This window comes from Aquarana catesbeiana, linkage group LG03 (genome assembly GCF_042186555.1).
Source record: "Aquarana catesbeiana isolate 2022-GZ linkage group LG03, ASM4218655v1, whole genome shotgun sequence".
Taxonomy (NCBI): domain Eukaryota; kingdom Metazoa; phylum Chordata; class Amphibia; order Anura; family Ranidae; genus Aquarana; species Aquarana catesbeiana.
Window position 1 is genome coordinate 18,212,343 of NC_133326.1, and position 23,228 is coordinate 18,235,570.

The following is a 23,228-nucleotide window of genomic DNA, read 5'->3' on the forward strand; positions in this document are numbered from 1 at the left end:
TGCAGCTTACCAATTCTTATATGTGATGGCTGCATTTGTTTTGTTTTTTTAGGTGCTTTATTTTCACCTGGTGATCTGGCCAGTAAGTCAACAGAACAAGCTCTCCCGCAAATATAGCGATTAACACTGCAGAGACAAACCATTTACCATTGACAGGGGTGCTTGCAACGATCAGCTTTTATTCATTCATTTATAAACTTTATCCCAAAAGGGAAAAAAAAAAACTGTTGCTGTAACTGCTTGTGTAAACCGAAAAGTAAGCTGGAGTTTCGCTTCAGTTTGTTAGTGTATTTAAATCTGCTAGTACATTGAACACTCCCCCTCCGCCCAGCTTGACAGTGTTGCTGTTCAAATGTGCCCCCTGTGCTCCTTCATCCAGAATGGGGGGGGGGGGGGCTCTAATACAGGAGGGGTGTTACCGGCCAGATCACCAGGTGAAAACAGACGGTAAAAGCCTAAAAAAAAAAGGAAAACTAATGGAGCCACTGCATCTAATGATTGGTGAGCTGCAATATATTTAAAAAAAAATTTGTTTGGGGTTTAATATCGCTTTAACTATGGAACTGTAAAGCCCGTACACACTTGGCCAAATGTTGGGGGACAGCAGCTGGTTCAAATAAAAGAGTCTGACATTTGGCCCGTGTGTATGTCGGTCTGTCCGACAGAAGCCATCTGTTGGACGTGCATGCTGGAAAACCAGCAGCCGAATGAGTCCCAATCAGCCAATGGCAGAGAGCACTGATCAGGGTGATCTGGCGGGAGGGAGGCGGGGGGGCCCTGGAAGCGGATTGGTTTCTATGGAGAGCTGCACTAGATTTTGCACCCTCCAGTTTTAGTAAATCAACCCCTCTGTTCAAGAGGGAACTGCTGCCCAAAGCCCGCAATCCACCCATCTCTGTGGTTTCAAGTGCCGGCCAATTAGGGTTGTCACCTGGATTCACCCGGACAGTCCGGGTTTTGAATCATGTGTCCGGGTTTCAGACAGACTGAATCCCAGACACATTATTCACACCGGGTTGTGGCTCCCCAAGTCACCAAGATAGTCACACAAATCTGTTGCCGTCCAGGAGCTGTGGGCAGCTGTCTGGGGGGCAGGGGGGCAGGTTCGGCATCACTGGGGTGCAGGGTGATGATGTCAGCAAGAGCAATTTGGCCACACCCATGTTTTGCTGCGGCACGCTATGTGCACCTCATTACTACTCTCCGCAGGGCACACAATGGTGTCCCAGGCCGCTAAAGTGTTCGGGTTTGGCTTGAAGAAAAGGCAGCAACCCTACGGCCAATGCAACCCATAAATACTCCCCAAATAGAATGAACATAACTACAAACACACTTCAATGACATCAACCTTCACGAAATCACAGCAGGGTCCTTGCAGACTGATGGAGGAATTTCGTATTTCCTTATTATTATTGGCTCACCAATACATAAGAATGCATTCTAAGCCTGGTTACCTTAGACGACTTCATACTATAGAAATGCCATTACCAACTGACCAAATGACCAAGTCCCCTCAGGAATGTGTGCCATCTTCCTTTAAGGGCAATACCACTTTCCAAAGGGTTACAATTATTCGTTACTTACCCACAAGTCCCTTATATACAGTGAGGAGGGAAAAAGTATTTGCTCCCCTGCTGATTTTGTACATTTGCCCACTCACAAAGAAATAATCAGTCTATAATTTTAATGGTCGGTTTATTTTAACAGTGAGAGACAAAATAACAACAAAAATATTCAAAAAAAAAAACGTATTTCAAAAAAGTTATTAATTGATTTGCATTTTAATGAGTGAAATTAGTATTTGATCCCCTATAAATCAGCAAGATATCTGGCTCCCAGGTGTCTTCTATACAGGTAACGAGCTGAGATTTGGAGCACTCCTAAAGGGAGTGCTCCTAATCTCAGCTTGTTAGCTATATAAAAGACACCTGTCCACAGAAGCAATCAATCAGATTCCAATCTCTCCACCATGGGCCAACACCAAAGAGCTGTCCAAGGATGTCGGGGACAAGATTGTAGACCTACACAAGGCTGGAATGGGCTACAAGACCATCGCCAAGCAGCTTGGTGAGAGGGTGACAACAGTTGGTGCGATTACTCGCAAATGGAAGAAACACAAAATAACTGTCAATCTCCCTCGGTCTGGGGATCCATACAAGATCTCACCTCGTGGAGTTTCAATGATCGTGAGAACGGTGAGGAATCATCCCAGAACTACACGGGAAAATCTTGTCAATGATCTCAAGGCAGCTGGGACCATAGTCACCAAGAAAACAATTGGTAACATACTACGCCGTGAAGGACTGAAATCCTGCAGTGCCCGCAAGGTCCCCCTGCTCAAGAAAGCACATGTACAGTCCTGTCTGAAGTTTGCTAATGAACACCTGAATGATTCAGAGGAGAACTGGGTGAAAGTGTTGTCGTCAGATGAGACCAAAATTGAGCTCTTTGACATCAACTCAACTGTTTGGAGGAGGAGGAATGCTGCTTATGACCACAAGAACACCATCCCCACCGTCAAACATGGAGGTGGAAACATTATGCTTTGGGGGCGTTTTTCTGCTAAGGGGACAGGACAACTTCACCGCATCAAAGTTATGATGTACGGGGCCATGTACTGCCAAATCTTGGGTGAGAACCTCCTTCCCTCAGCCAGGGCATTGAAAATGGGTCGTGGATGGGTATTCCAGCATGAAAATGACCCAAAACACACGGCCAAGGCAACAAAGGAGTGGGTCAAGAAGAAGCACATTAAGGTCCTGGAGTGGCTTAGTCAGTCTCCAAACATTAATCCCATAGAAAATATGTGGAGGGAGCTGAAGGTTCGAGTTACTAAACGTCAGCCTCGAACCTTAATGACTTGGAGAGGATCTGCAAAGAGGAGTGGGAAAAAAATCCCTTCTGAGATGTGTGCAAACCTGGTGGACAACTACAAGAAACGTCTGACCTCTGATATTGCCAACAAGGGTTTCGCCACCAAGTACTAAGTCATGTTTTAAGAAGGGGTCAGATTCTTCTTTCACTCATTAAAATGCGAATCAATTTATAACTTTTTTGAAATGCGTTTTTCTGTATATTTTTGTTGTTATTCTGTCTCTCTCTGTTAAAATAAACCGACCGTTAAAATTGTAGACTGATCGTTTCTTTTGTCAGTGGGCAAACGTACAAAATCAGCAGGGGAGCAAATACTTTTTCCCTCACTGTACCACAGCCAAAATTGGAATAAACTAGTCTCTGACCAGAGCTGCATTATGCACAGGTCTGGTTTGATCACCGTGCCAAGCCGTAAAGACGGGGGGGGGGGGGGGGGACTCCTTGGTGAAAGGCATCTATAGCTATGTATTCTTGTTCCATTTTGCAATATTATTGCATTTGTTATCTTTATCTGTTAATACTTAATTAAAGGTGATATACAGTTTGATTTTTACCTACAAGTGTTTGTGTGATCTCTCTTTGCACATCCCGAAAAACCCCAAGAATGTAAACTATCGCGTAACCATAAAACACAGACCGAGCCTCATTCTGACATGTTTCGCCCAAAAAGGGCTTAATCATAGCATATTGGTGCGCCCTATGATCTCTATGATTAACCACAATGGATGGTCACATAAGTGTGCTGTACTGCCTGTGTTACAAAAAACAGCGCTCCTGGTGGCCTATTTCAGTAATGAAATGCCGCATTTCCCTCCTCCCTCCTTCCCAGTCCCCCTATCCTGACTATTCTATGCTCCCCCTATTCCCCCCCCCCTCCCTTTTTTTTCTTCTTTCTCCTCTTATCTTTCTTTTTGTCCCTCCTCATATCAGCTTAAGCTGGCCATACATGGATTGAATCTCGGGCATTGCAGCAAGGACTGAACAAGATTCGAGCCATCTATGGGCAGGCTGGTGGTACTGAAGCTGATCCATTGATTGACTTCAGTACCACCAGCCTGTGGTATTTTTTTTTGCATGCGATGACTGCTGTCAGCTATAGCCGCCAGCAGTGAGCACTGTGTTCTGCCGGGAAAGCTCCCCTTGCTCCCCACCGGCAGAACACAATAGTGCTGCGGTAAGGATTTCTCCATCAGCACTTTCCTGCTTTAGCCTGCTTTAGAGTTACTTCAGCATTTTCTTAGTTGAACCAACCTACGTCCCTCGCTAGGAGCAATCCTTCTGATGAAGCCATTAGGCTGCATTCACACCAGAACGTCTTTGAGTGTTTTTCCAGCCTTATTTGTGAGTTTTTATGTGCGTTTTTGGTGCGATTTGAGCTTTTTTGCAGCGTTTTTGAGCTTTGGTGCTTTTTCTATTAGCCAATAGAGAAAACTATCATCTGTTGCATCATTTGTTGCTAGGTTTTTCAGCTTTTTATAGCTTTTTCCATCAGCTTTTATTTCTCTTTTTATTATTATTTATTCATTATTTTTTTTTGTTGTTGTTAGGGTAAGGGGTTAGCGTTAAGGTTAGGATTAAGGGTTGGGGTTAGGGTTATTTATTGTTTTATTTTTTTAAATTTTGTTAGGGTTAGGGTGTTAATAACTACTAATGCTACTAATAATAATAAATTAATAAATAAATGTAAAGATAAATGCACAAATCAAGAAAAATAATCAGAAATAAATACAATAACTTAATAGTATGTAACAATAAATAAATAACTAACCCCTAACCTTAACCCCTAACTCTTAAAAAATAAATAAATGATATAAATTATTATTATTATTATTATTATTAATGTGTTTTCTTGTTTGGGTTTGGGCGTTTAATTTTTATTATTATATTATTATTAATATGGCGTGTTTCCATTTATTTCTATGGGAATAAAAACAAGCCAAAAACATGCAAATCTGCCCAATCTGAGCTACATAAAAAGCTCCGGAACTTTCAGGCATTTAGCTTCAGGAAGAGATGTGAACTGTCTCCATAGAGAATAATAATGTTTTTTTTTTTTCTTGATGGGCACTGGTGAGGCTGCATTGAAGAGTACTGATCAAGTTGCATTGATGGGCACTGGTGAGGCTGCTTTGAAGGGTACTGGTCAAGCTGCATTAATGGGCACTGGTCAGGCTGCATTGATGGGCACTGGTGAGGCAGCACCGATGGGCACTGGTGAGGCTGCACTGATGGGCACTGGTAAGGCTGCATTGATGGGCACTGGTAAGGCTGCATTGATGGGCACTGGTGAGGCTGCATTGATGGGCACTGGTGAGGCTGCATTGATGGGCACTGGTGAGGCTGCTTTGAAGGGTACTGGTCAAGCTGCATTAATGGGCACTGGTCAGGCTGCACTGATGGGCACTGGTCAGGCTGCACTGATGGGCACTGGTAAGGCTGCATTGATGGGCACTGGTGAGTCCGCATTGATGGGCACTGGTGAGTCCGCATTGATGGGCACTGGTGAGGCTGCATTGCTGGACACTGGTAAGGCTGCATTTGATGGGCACTGATCAGGCTGTATTTGATGGGCACTATTTAGGCTGTATTTGATGAGCACTGATTAGGCTGCATTTGATGGACGCTGGTAAGGCTGCATTTGATGGGCACTGATCAGGCTGCATTCATGGGCACTGAGGAGTGAGCGGCCCTAGGCCCGGGCCCCACTTTGCACAATCAATACAGGCAGCCTAAGGAGAGGGGCCCCGGGCCGGCACACTCGGCTCTCCCCGCCTCACTCTTCTGCACAGACCAACACATGTGTGCGGACACCTTGGGGCAGGAGGGGCCCCACATATCAGAGCCTGCATAGAAACATGGAGAGGCCCCCAGACCTCAGAAAGGCCCTGCATAGAGACATAGTGTAGAAGGGGCGCCCAGTCATTGTAACTTGTTTTAGAAATTCCCTGCGAGGGAACCATTGTCACACATTGTGGTGTTTGTTTTTGTTAGTATAGCATACAGGTTTAATTATTTTGTTGTTGCATCTGTTCTATATTTATTTGTTTAATGCACGTGGATTTCGAAAGGCTGGCACTTTACAATAAATGTTGCACTTTATTTGTTAAAAAAGGAGTACGTATTATATATTTATATAATTTTGAGGTGGGGGGAATCTTTTTTTTTTCCCTAGGACCTGACCCCTGCTTTGATGCATCACCTGCATTTCAACTGGATTTTGTGTATTGCTCTGGTTAGATCTTCTATGTCACACCAACCATATTTGACACTTGGTACATTGGAATTGTTTCACATTGACGTTGCATCCTTCTGATTCTTCAATGAAGCTTTTATGGGAAAAAAATAGCACATGCACCATATTTGGTGCAATTTGGCACATTAAGCAGCCCATTCAAAAGAATTCACAATGTTTATGCAACACGTAACGTTGATGCACTGCGACAGTGTGAATCCAGCTCAAGTAGGGTTATCACACATGAAAATGTATGCTAGTGAGCGTAGCAATAAAAGTAAATGTGAACATTCAGCATGTTAAAGCTGAACTCCAGGTATGATTTTTATTGCATAATTACATCCAGCTTGAACTAATGTAAGTATGCATCTCTTATACCTGAAAGCTGGCAATGACTGTAGTAGTTGGCACTACTACAGTGATTACCGTGATCTTCTGGGTCCACTGTTCCACTGCATACTGACCACAGGGGGTGGCTGCAATTCACAGAATGCCTTGTATTTCTGTTTTTCAATGAACACAACGCGTTCTCTGGTTGGACAAGATGGAGAGGGGGGGCGGGGAGATGACCACCTTGTCCAATCAAAACGTTCGACCTGGATGATTATTGCAATTACTGTAGTAGCGCCGACTACTAAAGTGATTATCAGCTTCCCCAAAGGTCCCTCAGGTATGATATATGCATATTTACATTGTGCCAAGCTGGACCAATGAATGCATTGAATTAATATCATACATGGAGTTCAGTTTTAAAGTATAAATAAAGGCAAAACTTTTATTTTCCGTTTTGGATAAAGCAGAGAGGGATTAGAGCCCCTGTCAGTTTTTATTGCTGTCTGTGCCTCCCCCCATTGGGGAGATTCCCCCTCTCTATTTGTCCTGTTTACCATTATCATTGAAAGTGAAAGTAAAAGAAAATCCCACATTTTAGGTTGTCCCCTGGAGAAGTAATAGAGGCGAAATATTCCAATAGGGACACCATAGTTCTGATGAGCTTGGGGGGTCCCTAAGGGTTTACCTTAATTTGCAGGGATTTCCTCACACTTCCTGTTTGGCTATGGGACAGGAAGTAAAGGTAAATCTCCCCAATGGGGCACAGATGGTGGGGGGGGGGGGGGAATCAGACAGGGGTTATAACCCTCCCTTACGCTATCCAAAATGAAAAAAAAAAAAAAGTTCTGCCTATAGTTCTACTTTAATGTCTACTTAGCTTCATTTCTTTCAGTTACTCGTAAAAAAAAAAGTTCTGTTGTCATCTTAGTCACTAATCACAGAATGGCAAAGATGGCAATAACAGCCTGTAATTAAAGTGGAAGTAAACCTTCCTATCGTTTTCAGCCAAGGAAGCTGCCATCTTGGACTTTGTTTAATCTACAACTGCCATGCTGCACATGTGATCAGTTATGACACCAGCCATTGGATGGTTTGGCAGTCTGGTTGAGAGCACAACCAATGGGAGGGTTACATTCCCGGCACGTGCCGGAAATGTAACTTATTTGAAATGGTTAAATGGATGGGTTTACTTCCGCTTTAAGCTGAACGGGCCTACTTTGTATTTTAAAAAAATTTAATTATCAGAATTTTTCTAAATAAATCTACCTTTATCTCCGAGTTTTGGAACATCTCCATGGCCTCTTCCACCAGCGCCTCCTCATATCCAAGTTTACAAAGTCGATCTGTGGCTCCCAGATAACCCAAGACCTGTTGTAAGTGACAGAAAAAACTGCAATGAGAAGATACTGGTCTGTATGGAGAAAAATGAGCATTGCACATGGAATAAAGCTGATGAGATGTTTTTCCTAGGTGGATGGTTTAAAAAAAAAGCCCAAAAATCCATATTAAACCTGGGAATAGATTCAGTCCCATCTCATACTAGACTAGTGCTTACTCACGTCTTAATGGCGGCGCACTGGAAGACCACTGTTATTCCATCACTCCCAGACACTATTGACCTGATTCAAACCGCATTGCACTTATGGGAAGGGCACCTACCAGCAATCTTATAAAGCTCGGTATCCTTGGATTAGATGGTATAGGAAATACACTATATTACCAAAAGTATTAGGACGCCTGCCTTTACACGCACATGAACTTTAATGGCATCCCAGTCTTAGTCCGTAGGGTTCAATATTGAGTTGGCCCACCCTTTACAGCTATAACAGCTTCAACTCTTCTGGGAAGGCCGTCCACAAGGTTTAGGAGTGTGTCTATGGGAATGTTTGACCATTCTTCCAGAAGCGCATTTGTGAGGTCAGGCACTGATGTTGGACAAGAAGGCCTGGCTCCCCACTCCACAAAATGATTTGAACCAGTGCACAAAGCCAGGAATTGATTAAAACTGTTTGTTTCAGTTGCATTAACTCTTTGGCTGCATTAGATCTGTGTGTCCATTATTCATATCTGCCTTATGGTGGGCTGAGACAACGGTGATGACATCTTTGAATAATAAAGGCTACTGCAGGGAGGTCGTCTGTCAGTACACAAAGTAAACCACAGTTTGCCAATGGTGGGAATTACCGTACCGCCATCCAGAGGAAGGATCTTTGTATAAATATTGGAGATATTCTGTACTGATGTCAAATTTTTAGAGACAGACCCAATTTTTTAAACCTTTTCTTAGGAAATGATTGGCCTTTGCTTTCAGTACTGACCAACTGCACTATAAAATGATTCTTTCTTTCTCTGTATATACAGACTGATATACGGTGCCTTGAAAAAGTATTCATATCCCTTGACATTTTCCCTATTTTGTCATGTTACAACCAAAAACGTAAATGTATTTTATTGGGATTTATGTGATAGACCAACACAAAGTGGCACATAATTGTGAAGTGGAAGGAAAATGATAAATGGTTTTCAAACATTTTTACGAATAAATATCTGAATAGTGTGACGTGCATTTGTATTCAGCCCCCTTTACTCTGATACCCCTAACTAAACTCTAGTGGAACCAATTGGCTTCAGAAGTCACCTAATTAGTAAACAGCATCATTAAGGCCAAGGAACACATCCGACAGGTCGGGGATAAAGTTTTGGGAGAAGTTTAAAGCAGGGTTAGGTTATAAAAAAACTTTCTCATGGAGCACTGTTCATTCCATCATCTGAAAATGTAAAGAGTATGATACAACTGCAAACCTACCAAGACATGGCCGTCCACCTAAACAGACAGGCTGGACAAGGAGAGCATTCATCAGAGAAGCAGCCAAGAGGCCCATGGTAACTCTGGAGGAGCTGCAGAGATCCACAGCTCAGATGGGAGAATCTGTGTTAGAATGGCCCAGTCAAAGTCCAGACCTAAATCCAATTGAGAATCTGTGGCAAGACTTGAAAATTGCTGTTCACAGGCCCTCTCCATCCAATCTGACAGAGCTTGAGATATTTTGCATAGAAGAATGGGCAAAAATGTCCCTCTCTAGATGTGCAAAGCTGGTAGAGACATCCCCAAAAAGACTTGCAGCTGTTATTGCAGAAAGAGGCGGTTCTACAAAGTATTGACTCCGGGGGGCGCCATACAAATGCCCCCCCACACTTTTCACATTATTATTTGTAAAACATTCTGAAAACCATTTATCATTTTCCTTCCACTTCACAATTAGTTGCCACTTTGTGTTGGTCTATCACATAAAATCCCAATAAAATACATTTATGTTTTTGGTTGTAACATAACAAAATGTGGAAAATTTCAAGAGGTATGAATACTTTTTCAAGGCACTGTACATATTAATTTGGGTTGATTAATTTTATTAGAGCACGCAGTAGTCTTTGACTCTTCGATAATCAGCCAATTCTTATTGCATTAACATTTTTCCTTACTATAAAAAATGCCGTTCATATGAAATGGAAGCATATTGCAATAAATACAGTAAGGTATAAAAGTGAAATAAGATGATTCCTACTTATTGTCTTTGGGTTGGATGGAGGTGGATCCCTCCATCCAACCCAACATAACAAAAGAATACAAAATTAATTTTGTTCCATTTGTTACTTTTATGCCCCGTAAACACACGGTCGGACATTGATCGGACATTCCGACAACAAAATCCTAGGATTTTTTCCAACAGATGTTGGCTCAAACTTGTCTTGCATACACACGGTCACACAAAGTTGTCGGAAAATCCGATCGCTCTAAACGCGGTGACGTAAAACACGTACGTCGGGACTATAAACGGGGCAGTGGCCAATAGCTTTCATCTCTTTATTTATTCTGAGCAGGCGTGGCACTTTGTCCGTCGGATTTGTGTACACACAATTGGAATTTCCGACAACGGATTTTGTTGTCGGAAGATTTTATATCCTGCTCTCAAACTTTGTGTGTCGGAAAATCCGATGGAAAATGTCCGATGGAGCCCACACACGGTCGGAATTTCCGACAACACGCTCCGATCGGACATTTTCCATCGGAAAATCCGACCGTGTGTACGGGGCATTAGATGCACACGACTCCAGTTCAATCAGCTTTTTCCATTTCTCTTTGTAGTTTGAACTAGCAGGAATAACTCAGATACATAAGTGATCTCCCGAAATAATGAATTAACGCGTTAGAATGAATATAGCCAATATTCCGAAATAACGTTCGAAACAACGAATTGATTTTAAACAACGAATATACGAAACAAATCCAAATATACAAAATGAATTATTCTAACATAATGAATATGATGAAACAAAATTATGTATTTACCAAATTAATCCAAAAATGAAACAAAACCCATTTTTCCATCATGCAAACCTTTAGTGTCTAGATTGGTAACTGTAGAAACAATAAGGTCTATATAAAGAAGATATTTTCACTTGTCATTTGCAGTCCTCTGTTTATTAACTTCCCCAGCAAAGCTGAGTACATCAAGGCTACTTTGCCAATTCGCACACTCCTCACCTAGGGTAAAAAATAACATAAGCTCCATGACCTGGATGATACCCACACTGTTCTTCCTATGTGGCTGTATTTACTGCAATGATTTTGGCAGGAGTATCAATTTTTCCATCTTCCCTCCCTTGGCCGCTGGACATATGTGCAGAAATCTGATGGTGGAAAGGGAGTTTTGAGGTGCCTGATGCAGAACCTAATGAGAGTAGAAGTCATGCAACATACGCAGAGCCAACACTCATACACTCCAACACAGCCACCATGAGGACATCCACACACACTGCAGTAAATTAGGAGTTTGAGTTCCTCAGAGTGCTCCTTTTACCACATGAGGGTTTCTTCAGTAGTGATCAACAGACCACTATGGTGAGGTGCTACTGCCTCCTCCTAATATACTACACAGTTGGTCGGAACATCCTTGCAGCTGCCCCTCATTCCCTATAGCTTCTTCGAACTCCCATTCTGGAACCTTCCACAACTGCTATTGCTCCTGTCTTCTCTACTTGTCAGTACCTGATTAGTATCTTGAGGAAAAAAAAAAAGTCTCCTTAGCCAGGGCCTCCTTGGTATTTTCTTGAAGATCACTTCCTTCAGCCTCAAGGTTTAGTTCACTTGTGGTGTCTGCTAGTGGGTCATAGGGTTACCACCATGACAGACTTTATTAGTCCTAATGGGACCCAAAATGGAGGTCTTCAAAGTCTACGACCTCACTCTTTTAAATTCTTAATTCAACATTTTATTTATAAAAAATACAGAAGAGAAAAAGGGATGAGATTACAAATGTTCGAAGCTCCGTGACTTCACTTGACACCGAGAAAATTCTTCTGAGGTGGAGACCACCTAAGGTTAATAATGACACTCTTGAGCCTGCATGGCATGTCCCTTCTCTGCCTTGGTTTTAGGCTGTTATCTCTGGAATAAGTTATATGACTTTTCTCCAATTTAGGTTATGTTCAGGCAAACTTGGATAAATCTGAGGATCAGCTTACCTGTTCTAGGCTTTGTCCTCCCATTTTCTGGAGTGCAATCAAAGCTCTGCGCACAGGGTATCCCATGGAAGTCACAGCCTCAATGACATCTTGCTCTTCTTGGCTAAGAGCTTGAAGAACATCCCCTGAGGAGTCTGAGTAATTTTGTCTTGTAGGTGGAAGGCAGGAATATGGGCTCAAAGACTGAAGGGACAAAAGCAAAAGGTCCTGTAAGACAATTGTTTTTTTGGTGACATAATAATGTTGTAGAATGTCAAGTTTTACCACAGCGAGCTTTAAAAGGCAGACATTTAGATTTCTATATGGAGAGAAAATGGAGCTTTAGGCTGGGTTCACAAATGAGCCGCATGCAGCTCACAGCAGGGGTCCGGTGTGTCCTGGTTCACCGTTTCAGGTCTGATTTCACCCCGAATTTTGGCCTGAATTCGGACCTGAAACGGACCAAAAGACGCACCGGACCCACTGCAGAGATATGTGAACCAGCTCCATAGAGAGCTGGTCAAAATCTCCTGCTGTTGCGAATTCGCAATGGTGTGAACCCAGCCTCCAACAGAGGAGCATTTTAACAGAACAGGTTAAGCTCACAGATAATAAATAACAAATCCATAAACAAGAATTTATATTTTAGTGGAAGGTGATGGACCAGCTTATGTTTGACATTTATTTGCCTTTGCTGCCCAGATATAAAGTTTTACCACCATTATGTTCCCACATTGATTTCCTCTGTTTGTTCCTCACATGTCCAGTTGTTGAAATAAATAATCCATGCCATGTTGGTTTCATATTATTAATGGACCTTCTTTCTAGATAATCTGATCAATTTTTATTTCCTGAGAAATATTCTCAAGCAGCAGACTTTGAGATCTGCTACTTGAGGATATTTATCCTAAATTGTCTATTACCGATATGATGATATGTATTTAATTTGTTTTCTTATAGTTTTAGCATGTGTTAATCTGCTTCCTATTACATCATGTGGTAAACAATCAAACCTTACCATGTTGGTGGGCTTGTGGCAGCGTATTGGTGGGATGGAACCAGCGCTGTGTGGTCTCTTCGGACAGCAACATGTTGAAGTTGGAGGTGGTGTAGGGCTCAAAGCACATCCACAACGGTTGCTTCTCTGGTGCTGGCCCTGTGGAGATCCTCTACCTTCAGAGCTTCCCTTATGGGGATGAACCAGTGCTGTAATTCTCTTGTTTGCTGCTTCCACCTCACTCCTAAAACTATGTGGAGGCGTCAAGGACATTCTCTTTTTAACGTGGGATGGTGGAGATTCAGTATGAGAGCAGCGGCATTTGGGTGGAGGGCTTGGCAGGAGGGGAGAAGTACGGGGCCTAGGAGTCCACTGTGGCTGAGGGCTTCTACACAAACGAGACCTGACTTCTCTCTGCCGAGCATCTATCTCACTTTCCTCTGAAGAAGAGTATTCATCATCCTCAGAGTAACCATCTTCCTCAAAGATTCTTTCATTTTTTTCAGTGTTCTCTGTTGCTCCCCGGCTGCTTCGTGGGCGACTAACGTGGACATCAGGTATGCTTAGGCTTCTACTCCTCCGCATAGGCACAGAAGGTCTCTGGGGACTGTTACGTCTGGTCTTAGGAACTCCTTTTCCATCATGCACCATCCAGTATGAAGGAGCTGTGGGCCGGATATTAGATGTGGAGGTTTTTCGACCATACATTTTTTCTACCCAATCCAGGACCTTCCTCTCTACAGAGAAATCGTGCTGCAGCGAAAGATAGAATACAAGGATTGCATGACTTACCTTAAGAAAATAATTTTCTTTTTTCTTTTTTTTTTACTTTAGCTTAGACACTTATGAAAGTGCATGAGGATACTTCTGATCAATCAGAAGACTCAAAAGACTCCTTTAAAGCGGGGGTTCACCCACACCGCCAAAAAAAAAAAAATATTAAAAGCCAGCAGCTACAAATACTGCAGCTGCTGACTTTTAATACATGGCCACTTACCTGTCCCGTGGTCCAGCGATGTCGGCAGGGGACGCCGAGAACCCGCTCGGTTCTCGGCAGCTGCCGCCGCCATCCTAGGTGAGGGAATCAGGAAGTGAAGCATTACGGCTTCACTTCCCGGTTTCCTACTACGCATGCGCGAGTCACGCTGCGCGTCCCAAGTGGTCCCCGCTCTCTCCTGGGAGCTGTGTGTTCCCAGGAGACAGCACAGTGGGGACGGGAAGAGGCATAGACTCCCATGGGAGTCTATGCCGGAAGTGGGTGCAAATACCTGTCTTAGACAGGTATCTGCACCCCCCTCCCCCCTGAAAGGTGCCAAATGTGACACCGGAGGGGGGGAGGGTTCCGAAAAGCGGAAGTTCCATTTTTGTGTGGAACTCCGCTTTATTAATTCGAAAGCCTAGACTGAAAATAATGAATGATGGAATCTGATTGGTTGTGATGGGGTAACAGATGTTTTATTTTCTTATATGCTAAATCAGTGGTCACCAAAGTGTGGCCCTTTGATTGCCTTTATCTGGCCCTTGGGAACTATTCCTCCCACTGATATGAGGCACTATCCATTACACTGACAACAACGATAAGGCATCATTCCTCCCACTGACACCACTCATGGGGCACTATTCCTGCCACTGACATCACCAGGACACCATTCCTCCAACTGACACCAATGATGGTTCACCATTCCTTACAATGATATACAGTAAATGTTGGAACACTATTCCTCCCACCGTCACCAATGATGGGGTACTATTTCTCCCACTGACACCAACAATGGAGCACTATTGCTCCCACTGACACCAACAATGGGGCGGTATTCCCCTGATTGATTCCAACAATGGGGCACTATTCCTCCCACTGACACTAATGATGGTTCACCATTCCTCTCACTAATATAAATGTTGGAACACTATTCTTCGCACTGACACCAACAAAGTGAACACTATTCCTTCCACTGACACTGATAGGGTAACTATTCGTCCCACTGACACCAATGATGGGGCACTATTCCTCCCACTGATGCCAATGATGGGGCACTATTCCTCCCACTGACACCAATGATGAGGCACTATTCCTCCCACTGACACCAATGATGAGGCACTATTCCTCCCACTGACACCAATGATGAAACACTGTGACGGAGTCACTTTGGGCAGGGGGCTTGTGGAACCCAGCTTACCTTAGAGAGCCCTGGAAACTCCTTGTCCAGCTCCCCCCGGCCCCCTCCTATGTGCAAGTCACCCTGTGTCTATTAGGAGTACAGGGTGACTGAGAACCCCAGTCTGATCTGCACTAATCAGACTCACTGTACAACCACACCGGACTCAGCATTTCGTATTGCCCCTGTTATCCTGGGTCTTATATGTGTGGTTTGTGATGAAAGAATGAGGGGGGTTTTTCACTTGGGACAGTAATATTTCTGAACAATATCCCTCAAGAAAATACGAAGATAAATTCCACATTTCCAGCTGCTGGAGCGTTGTGTGGGCTTAGCCTCATGGACTGTTGTGGACTTTTTACTAGATCGTTTGAGGTATGGCTGTATCCCATTGTTCTATTGTTTCTATCTGCCTTGGGAGCAAAGTATTATGGGATGTATATGCTTATGTGGATTAACTTACATGTTAATGAAACTGTTGTTAGCTATTAGAGGCTAGAGGGTAGGGGAGGGGGGGGGGGGGGCATGGTTCTCCAGCAGCCACTCCTAAAGGCGGTCTACTGTTGAAAAGTTGAATGTACCTGTGTGTCTCTTGTTACTGGAGGAGGTAAAGTTTACCCCGCCCTGTGTCATCATGCAAAGAGGGTGCATTGTCCCCTGAGTTTATATCTTTGTGCCTGTGTTTGAATAAAGAGTCTGATGTTTTCCACCCTACACTAATGTCCCAATAAGTGACTGGGTGGGCAAAGGGGTCTTGGATCTTGCTGGTACCAGACAAAGTAAGCGTATATGGTGGACAGACTCTTCTCGAGTACGGTGCTCTGTGACAAGACACTATTCCTCCCACTGACACGGCACTATTCCTTCCACTGACTCCAATGATGGGGCACTATTCCTCCTCCAACTAACCACAAACATTGTTTATTGACACTGGGGCATTTTCTACTCCTACTGGCCACAGTCCAGTCCTCCAAAAAATCTGAAGAATGGTCCCTTTGTTTGGAAAGTTTGAAGACCCCTGTACTAAATGAAGCACACTGCTGTTAAGTGAATGTTGCAATGTTTTTAGAGGGAATACAAGACCTTCTAATTTACCACAAAGAAATATAACTACTGATATGGAACACAGGTTCCCGGGGAATCTATATATTGTTCTTACATTGGACTGGCTCGGGGTTTGCTTATTCTCTTGTCAGCTCCTTCTCTAAAAAAGCTTGATTCCCCATGTTATACCATGTTTTCCCAATAGACATATGTGGGTGAGATTTTATTTTTTAAACAATGTTATTGAAAGTTATTAAATAACAAAACAAATGGTCATTTACTTTAGTCATATGTATATCCAACTTAGTTACATTGATTTAAAAAGGTTTTGCGTAAGTATATAATGCGTGATATCCTGTACCAGTCTACCTCTAATGGGTTCAAAGTGTAGGCATGGACAGGCCACCAAATTAACTAGATAGTTGGGTTCAAAAAATTAAAACGGAAGCAAAACTTGCAAATCAGATTGAAAAGGTAGGTCCAGGATGCTAGACTACATCAAAGATATGCACATATATGGCTTAAAGGTACTTCAAACTTAAGGATAAGTTACAAGTTACACTCTTTTAAGTAGTTGGATGCTCTAGGATGGGATAGACAGGTATTCCCTTTTTTTTTAATGTGATGGTGGAGTAGTTTTTATAAGCAAGCATAAGTTCGTACTGAGCTTGAATATTTAGTCTGGCTATAGCTGTCGATGAATTGGGTGTGTCCCTGGATTTCCATAGGCTGGTTATAGTGAGCCTTGCCGCCATTAGTGTATGGACTACTATTGTTCTAAATGTTGTAGGGTATATGTCCAAATTTAGGCCGAGTAAGGCTGTGGCCGGAGTAAGTTCGGTTAGATTTCCCGTAAGGTCTGCTATAAATGATGCTATTGAGTTCCAGAAGCTTTGCAAGTTTTTACAGCTCCATTAGATGTACAGAAGGTTACCTGTCTGTTCGTTACATCTCCAACATATGTCAGATGTAGAGGGATACATTTTTGATCATTTGTATTGGGTCAAATACCATCTATTCAGTATTTTTTGTGCATTATCCCAATGTTCGATACACACGGAAGATTTTTTACTGGATATATGAATGGCTTTTTTCCATTGGTATATGTGGGTGAGATTTAAGACTTTTTATTTTACTGACCAACAACGTAAATTTACTGCTGTGGAAAGTGCAATAATCCATAGCAACTTATCTTTCTACTGAAGTCTGCTCTCTGACTGATTGATATTAGACTGGACTTACTGAATAAGCACCTTACTGAATAAGCTTGTGTGATGCAGTGTTCCTATGCTATGTCATTGCTAATTGTTTTTTATGTCTATTGAGGAAGGATATGTATAAAATTAGAAAGTTCCCATGCAGAGAACATGGTTTAAGTTGGTTAATGTTTAAACAAATGCATGGAGTCAAATTTCCACTAGATGTGAATTTCGATGCAATCATGAGACAGTTGTGAGGGTAACAGAAAAGATCAAAACAGATAGGAGCCCATCAACTGCACGTTATTTAGCAGTAGTTGTATGAGCTAAAAGGAGGCCTCAAATGCAGAGCCTGACATCACTAAAAGGCCCCAGATAATGTTCAATATATATATATTGAGAAGACTGTCAGAGACTGCAGACCTAATAGAGGAGTGGAGGGTCAGAGAGTGTGGACAGCAGTGGCGGCCCGTCCATTAGGGGCACACGGGCACCGCCCACCCATCCATGCATCCGGCCCCCTGATCTACATGCAGGGCGCCGGATGCATGGATTCCAATGGGGGGGGGGTTTTGAAGCACGTGATTAGAGCCAGAGGCTGCGCCCCGAGCCCACCCAGTTGTGTGACAATAGCGAATGCATATGCGCTATTTTTACACTGATTCTTCTGAGACCCGTTTCCCAATTGACCGAAAGGAGAAGCTTTACGAGTGGCTGAGAGAGGAGGAGGGAAGAGACGGAAGCCGCCCGTGATGCTGAGGAGGAGAGCAGGGGAAGGATAAGCCACCGCCCGTCGCCTGGTTGAAGCGCTGCTCACCATAGATGGGGTAAGTGCTCTGGTGCTCCTGGTGACCCGACCAACCGGAACGGGGGGGTATGGGTTACCCCAACCAACCAGAGGGGGGGTGGCTGTGGGTGTACTGTTTGCCGCCGTCCCAAAAAAAAATGTACCACCAGCCGCCACTGGTGAAGAATATATATTGTTGGCTGCAGAAGACAATAGGAAACTGGAAACATGTTAGATAAGGCTGGTATAGATCAATACTATTACCCTAATCCATAGTTGCCAACATTCTCAAAAAAATGTTAAGGGACACTTTTTCTGTCGGCGGAGAATTATTTTAATTAGGGGTGGGGCATTAATTTGTGGGTGTGGTCTAGTAGGAGTGAAAAAATGCAACGACCAATGGGCATAGTTTCAATTACAAAAGAAAGAGAAAGAGAGAGCTGGAGAGAAAAAAACAAAGAGAGAGGGAGAGAGAAAAAAAGAAAGCAAAGAAGAGAGAGGGGGAGAGAAAAAAAGAAAGAGAAAGCGGGATGGAAGGAGAGAGAGGGAGACGGGGGAGAGAAAGAGAAAGAAAAAGAAAGAAAGAAAGAAAGAAAGAAAGAGGGAGAGGGAAAGATTCTAGCACTATGTTCTTCATCACCACAATCACTAATGCAGCTTCTTTCCACAGCAGATCAATGCCACAACACGGGCAGTAATGGAAAGCACACCCATTGGCTGGGACGTGGTGCAGCCCGCCTCCTGCTACCTCCTCAGCCAATAGCTAGCTGAAGTTTTCTGTTACATCCCTCCCTCTCTCTCCATCACCCAGTCCCGACTCCCAGCCCACCCAGCTTACTATGTGTGCAGCCTGAGATGACACCTCTGCCAACCATCCGACCATGCTTGCACCACAATGGGTGACGGCAGAGTGGTGTGGCCTTTTTATGGGGAATCAGACCCCCCGGCCCAGTCCGCCCCTGCCAAAGCCTAGTTTTTGGGATTCAGCCTGGGACAGGCTCAGACTGGGACACAGGTCTGATTTCCGTGAATGTCCCATCAAATCGGGGGCTGTTGACAACTACGCTAACCAATGTTCCCACTACAGACTGCTGAGGTCCGAGGGCCGCACATCATATACCAAAGGGCCCTCATGTTGAGCACCAGAGTTATAGAGGCAAGCTAGAAAACCTTTGGAGATTCCTTTGATATCTCATTAGGGGTAGGTTATGTCATGCACATGGCTGTATGGGGATTTTTTCTGACATACACTACCCCATACATGCACATTGGGTGTAAAATCATTGAGGGATCTAATCATTCCTGATTAAATAGATCTTATATTGTGTACCATGTTGCCACAATCCAGCAGAATGTACCATACATCACTATTAATACACCTGCTGTATGCCTCTCTGACTTACCAGAGTACACATCAATATCTCACTGCAGTCTGGGACATTGACATCTGAGAGGTTAGGGGTCCCATCGCTGGAAGAGGAGAGAGGTATGAATCCGTCATAGAATTTGAAGGGCACGTCATCCAGGTAACTCATTACTCTGGGGATTCCAATGGGTGAAGCCTAAACAATGATAAATAAATTAATGTCTTCTGGTAGAAGGGTATGATTCTTATTCATCGCGTAATAACTGGACTGTTCATGATTGTGTATTTTTCATCATTCTTTTATGAAATGACAGCAACAAAAAAAAAAAAGCCCCCTCTTACTCCATCATATCCTAGGGCAGTGGTGGTCAACTTTCTTAATAAGGGAGCCTCAAGTGCGGCCCCTGACATCACCAAAGGGCCACACATAGAATTCAATGAGTATTCAGTGTCAGAGACAGCAGACACACAACAGGATATAGTTAAAGACTATGGGCATTAAATAAGAGATGGTCAAAGACTATGGGCATGATACAAGAGATGGCCAGAGACTGCAGACGTGATACAAGAGATGGTCAGAGACTGCAGACAGGATACAAGAGATGGTCAGAGACTGCAGACAGGATACAAGAGATGGTCAGAGACTGCAGACATAGTACAGGAGATGGTCAGAGACTGCAGACAGGTTACAAGAGATGGTCAGAGACTGCAGACAGGATACAAGAGATGGTCAGAGACTGCAGACATAGTACAGGAGATGGTCAGAGACTGCAGACAGGTTACAAGAGATGGTCAAAGAGTGCAGATATGATAAAGGGGATCATTGGAGACTGCAGATATAACACTGAAGATGGTCAGAGACTGTAGACATATTACTGGAGAGGGCCAGAGACTGCAGAAATGATACAGAAGATCAGAGACTGCAGATATAATACAGAAGATGGTCGGAGACTGTAGACATGATACAGGAGATGGTCAGAGACTGTAGACATGATACAGGAGATGGTCAGAGACTGTAGACATGATATAGGAGATGATCGGAGACTGCAGATATGAAACAAGAGAAGATCGGAGACTGCAGACATGATACAGGAGATGGTCAGAGACCTGCAGACATGATGCAATAGATGGTCAGAGACTGCAGACAGGATGCAAGAGATGATCAGGGACTATGGACATGCTGTAGGACAAGGGTGTTTAAACCCGTGGCACACGGAGCCCTCAATCCAGGGAAGCACATGCCTATGCTCTGGGATGGTCGGTCAGGAAGCCCAGATTGCGATCAAAAGGTTGCCAACCCGCCACCCCCAGAGCATCAGAGGGCATGGAGCCAGCGCTGGTAGCGGAAGATGCTTCATCTGTCCCAGGCTGAGTGATACCAAATGCACTTTGCTTGGGACCTTTCTAGCAGCCTGGAGAGCGATGTCAGCAGAGGATGCAAGATGATAAGGTAAGTGCATTAACCACTTGCTGACCACTCACAGTACATTTACTGCAGGCGGGCGGCATGTACAGACAAAGCAACGTAACCCTAGGTTATTTTGCCTGTACAGCCTCAGGGGGGGCACCGCGCGACCACCCCACCACGCTACCGCTGTATACACTGGACACAGCGGAATGCGGATCCTGGTACTAATTTGAAAATGAATAAATAAAGAATCAATGACCTATTATAGTAGAATAATCAGGTAGTATAAGTTTACATACCCTGGCAGAATTTATGATTTCTTGGCCATTTTTCAGAGAATATGAATGATAACACAAACTTTTCTATCACTCATGGTTAGTGTTTGGCTGAAGCCATTTATTATCAATCAACTGTGTTGACTCTTTTTAAATTCTAATGGCCACAGAAACTACCCAAATGACCCTGATCAAAAGTTTACATACCCCCAGTTCTTAAAGCGGAGTTCCACCCATTTAAAAGTCAGCAGCTACAAAAAGTGTAGCTGCAGACTTTTAATAATCAGACACTCACCTGTCCCACGGTCCAGCGATGGGGGCGCAGGAAGCCCTGCTCCTCTCCCCTCCGCGGCGCCGACATTCTAACTGCGGGCGCCTGGCTGTGGCTTCACAGCCGGGCCGCGCGTTGCGCACTCATGAGCCGCACTGCCACGCGCGAGCCGCACTGCACGCTGTGAATGGCCGGGGCAATCTTCTGGGACCTGTGACGTGTCCCAGAAGATTTCAGGGAGGGAGGGGGGGAGAGGTGATCTCCCTCCGGTGCCGCAGCGTCAGGGGAAGAAGTGGGAGCTGGGTGCCTGTAAAAACAGGGAAACCCGCCCCCCCCCCCCCCCAAGAAAAATTACATGCCAAATGTGGCATGTCAGGGGGTCACCAGCACTTAAAGCTGAAGTTTTATTTTTGGGTGGAACTCCGCTTTAATACCGTGTATTGATGTATAAAAGAGTGCAGCGCGGGATAATATACCAATGGTTTTTCCAAAATATGATATGGGAAAATTTAAGTGACATATGTATCATAATCAAAAAATATCATATAAAATAAAACCAAGTTGTGAACTCAGGTGAAAAATAGTGTGTGAAACCAAGTAGTGAACTCAAGTGAAAAAATAATTAAAAAATGAGAAAAAACCATACATAAATATACGTGTTAAAAAATAGGTGCATTAATATGGCAAACAAAGTTCATAAGTGAAGGTGTCCTAATGGAGAAAACTTCAATACAGGAACCAGGGTCTATGTTCTCCTCTTGTGCTGCCCGTTACCTTATAGTAAACAATGGAGGCTTACCGGAAAAGCCTGCGACCGCCCTTCTCAGGGGGGGTCAAAACAGGCTTAGTAGAAAATGCAGGAACACTGTTAGGGATTCCAGGTAACCAGCTGGCATCAGTCAGGAGAAACTTCCATGGTTCATTGGCAGGAAATCGATGCTGCACACCAAATGGATGACCAAAGAGGCAAAAGCGCACCAATGGGCGACCGTTGTGACAGGAACTGCGCACCAATGGATGACGATTTTCTTGTGTTAATCCATGAATCCAGACGTTTCCATTAGTAATGTCATTAGACAGTAAGACATTACTAATGGAAAGGTCTGGATTCATGAATTAACACAAGAAAATCATCATCCATTGGTGCGCAGTTCCTGTCACAATGGTCGCCCATTGGTGCGCCCATTGAAGTTTCTCCATTAGGACACCTTCACTTATGGACTTTTGGTTTGCCATATTAATGCACCTATTTTGTAACACATATATTTATGTATGGTTTTTCTCATTATTTTTTAATTATTTTTTCACTTGAGTTCACTACTTGGTTTCACACATTATTTTTCACCTGAGTTCACAACTTGGTTTATTTTATATGACATTTTTTGATTATGATACATATGTCACTTTAATTTTCACATATCATATTTTGGAAAAACCATTGGTATATTATCCCACGCTGCACTCTTTTATACATCTACCTTTTGTGCCCCATATCAGGGTTATAGAGCTTAGCAGCAGGATATCCTTCACGGTTTCATTTTTCAGTTACTTATATGTTTTTTACTTATCACACACCTAGTGCAATTTCTTTCCCTTAATTTTAATACCATGTATTGCCCCCCTTTAACATCAATGACAGCTTGAAGTCTTTTGTGGCATTTGTGGATGAGGCTCTTTATCTTCTCAGATGGTAAAGCTGCCCATTCTTCTTGGCAAAAAGCCTCCAGTTCCAGGAAATTCTTGGGCTGTCTTGCATGAACAGCACATTTGAGATCTCCCCAGAG

The 23,228-nt window shown here is 43.5% G+C and overlaps 1 protein-coding gene across 1 annotated transcript in view; it reads right to left on the reverse strand.

Moving 5' to 3' along the window:
• UBAP1L (ubiquitin associated protein 1 like) overlaps window positions 1-19,724 on the reverse strand; it is a 53,430-nt gene extending 33,706 nt beyond the window's left edge. Inside the window, exons 1-4 of the mRNA XM_073618342.1 lie at window positions 19,528-19,724; window positions 12,960-13,691; window positions 11,963-12,145; window positions 7,706-7,807 (exon numbers count right to left, since the gene is read on the reverse strand). Coding sequence (XP_073474443.1) covers window positions 7,706-7,807; window positions 11,963-12,145; window positions 12,960-13,691; window positions 19,528-19,659 — 1,149 coding nt within the window. The 5' untranslated portion in view covers window positions 19,660-19,724. The remainder of the gene's footprint in view (window positions 1-7,705; window positions 7,808-11,962; window positions 12,146-12,959; window positions 13,692-19,527) is intronic.
• Window positions 19,725-23,228: the final 3,504 nt, after the last annotated feature.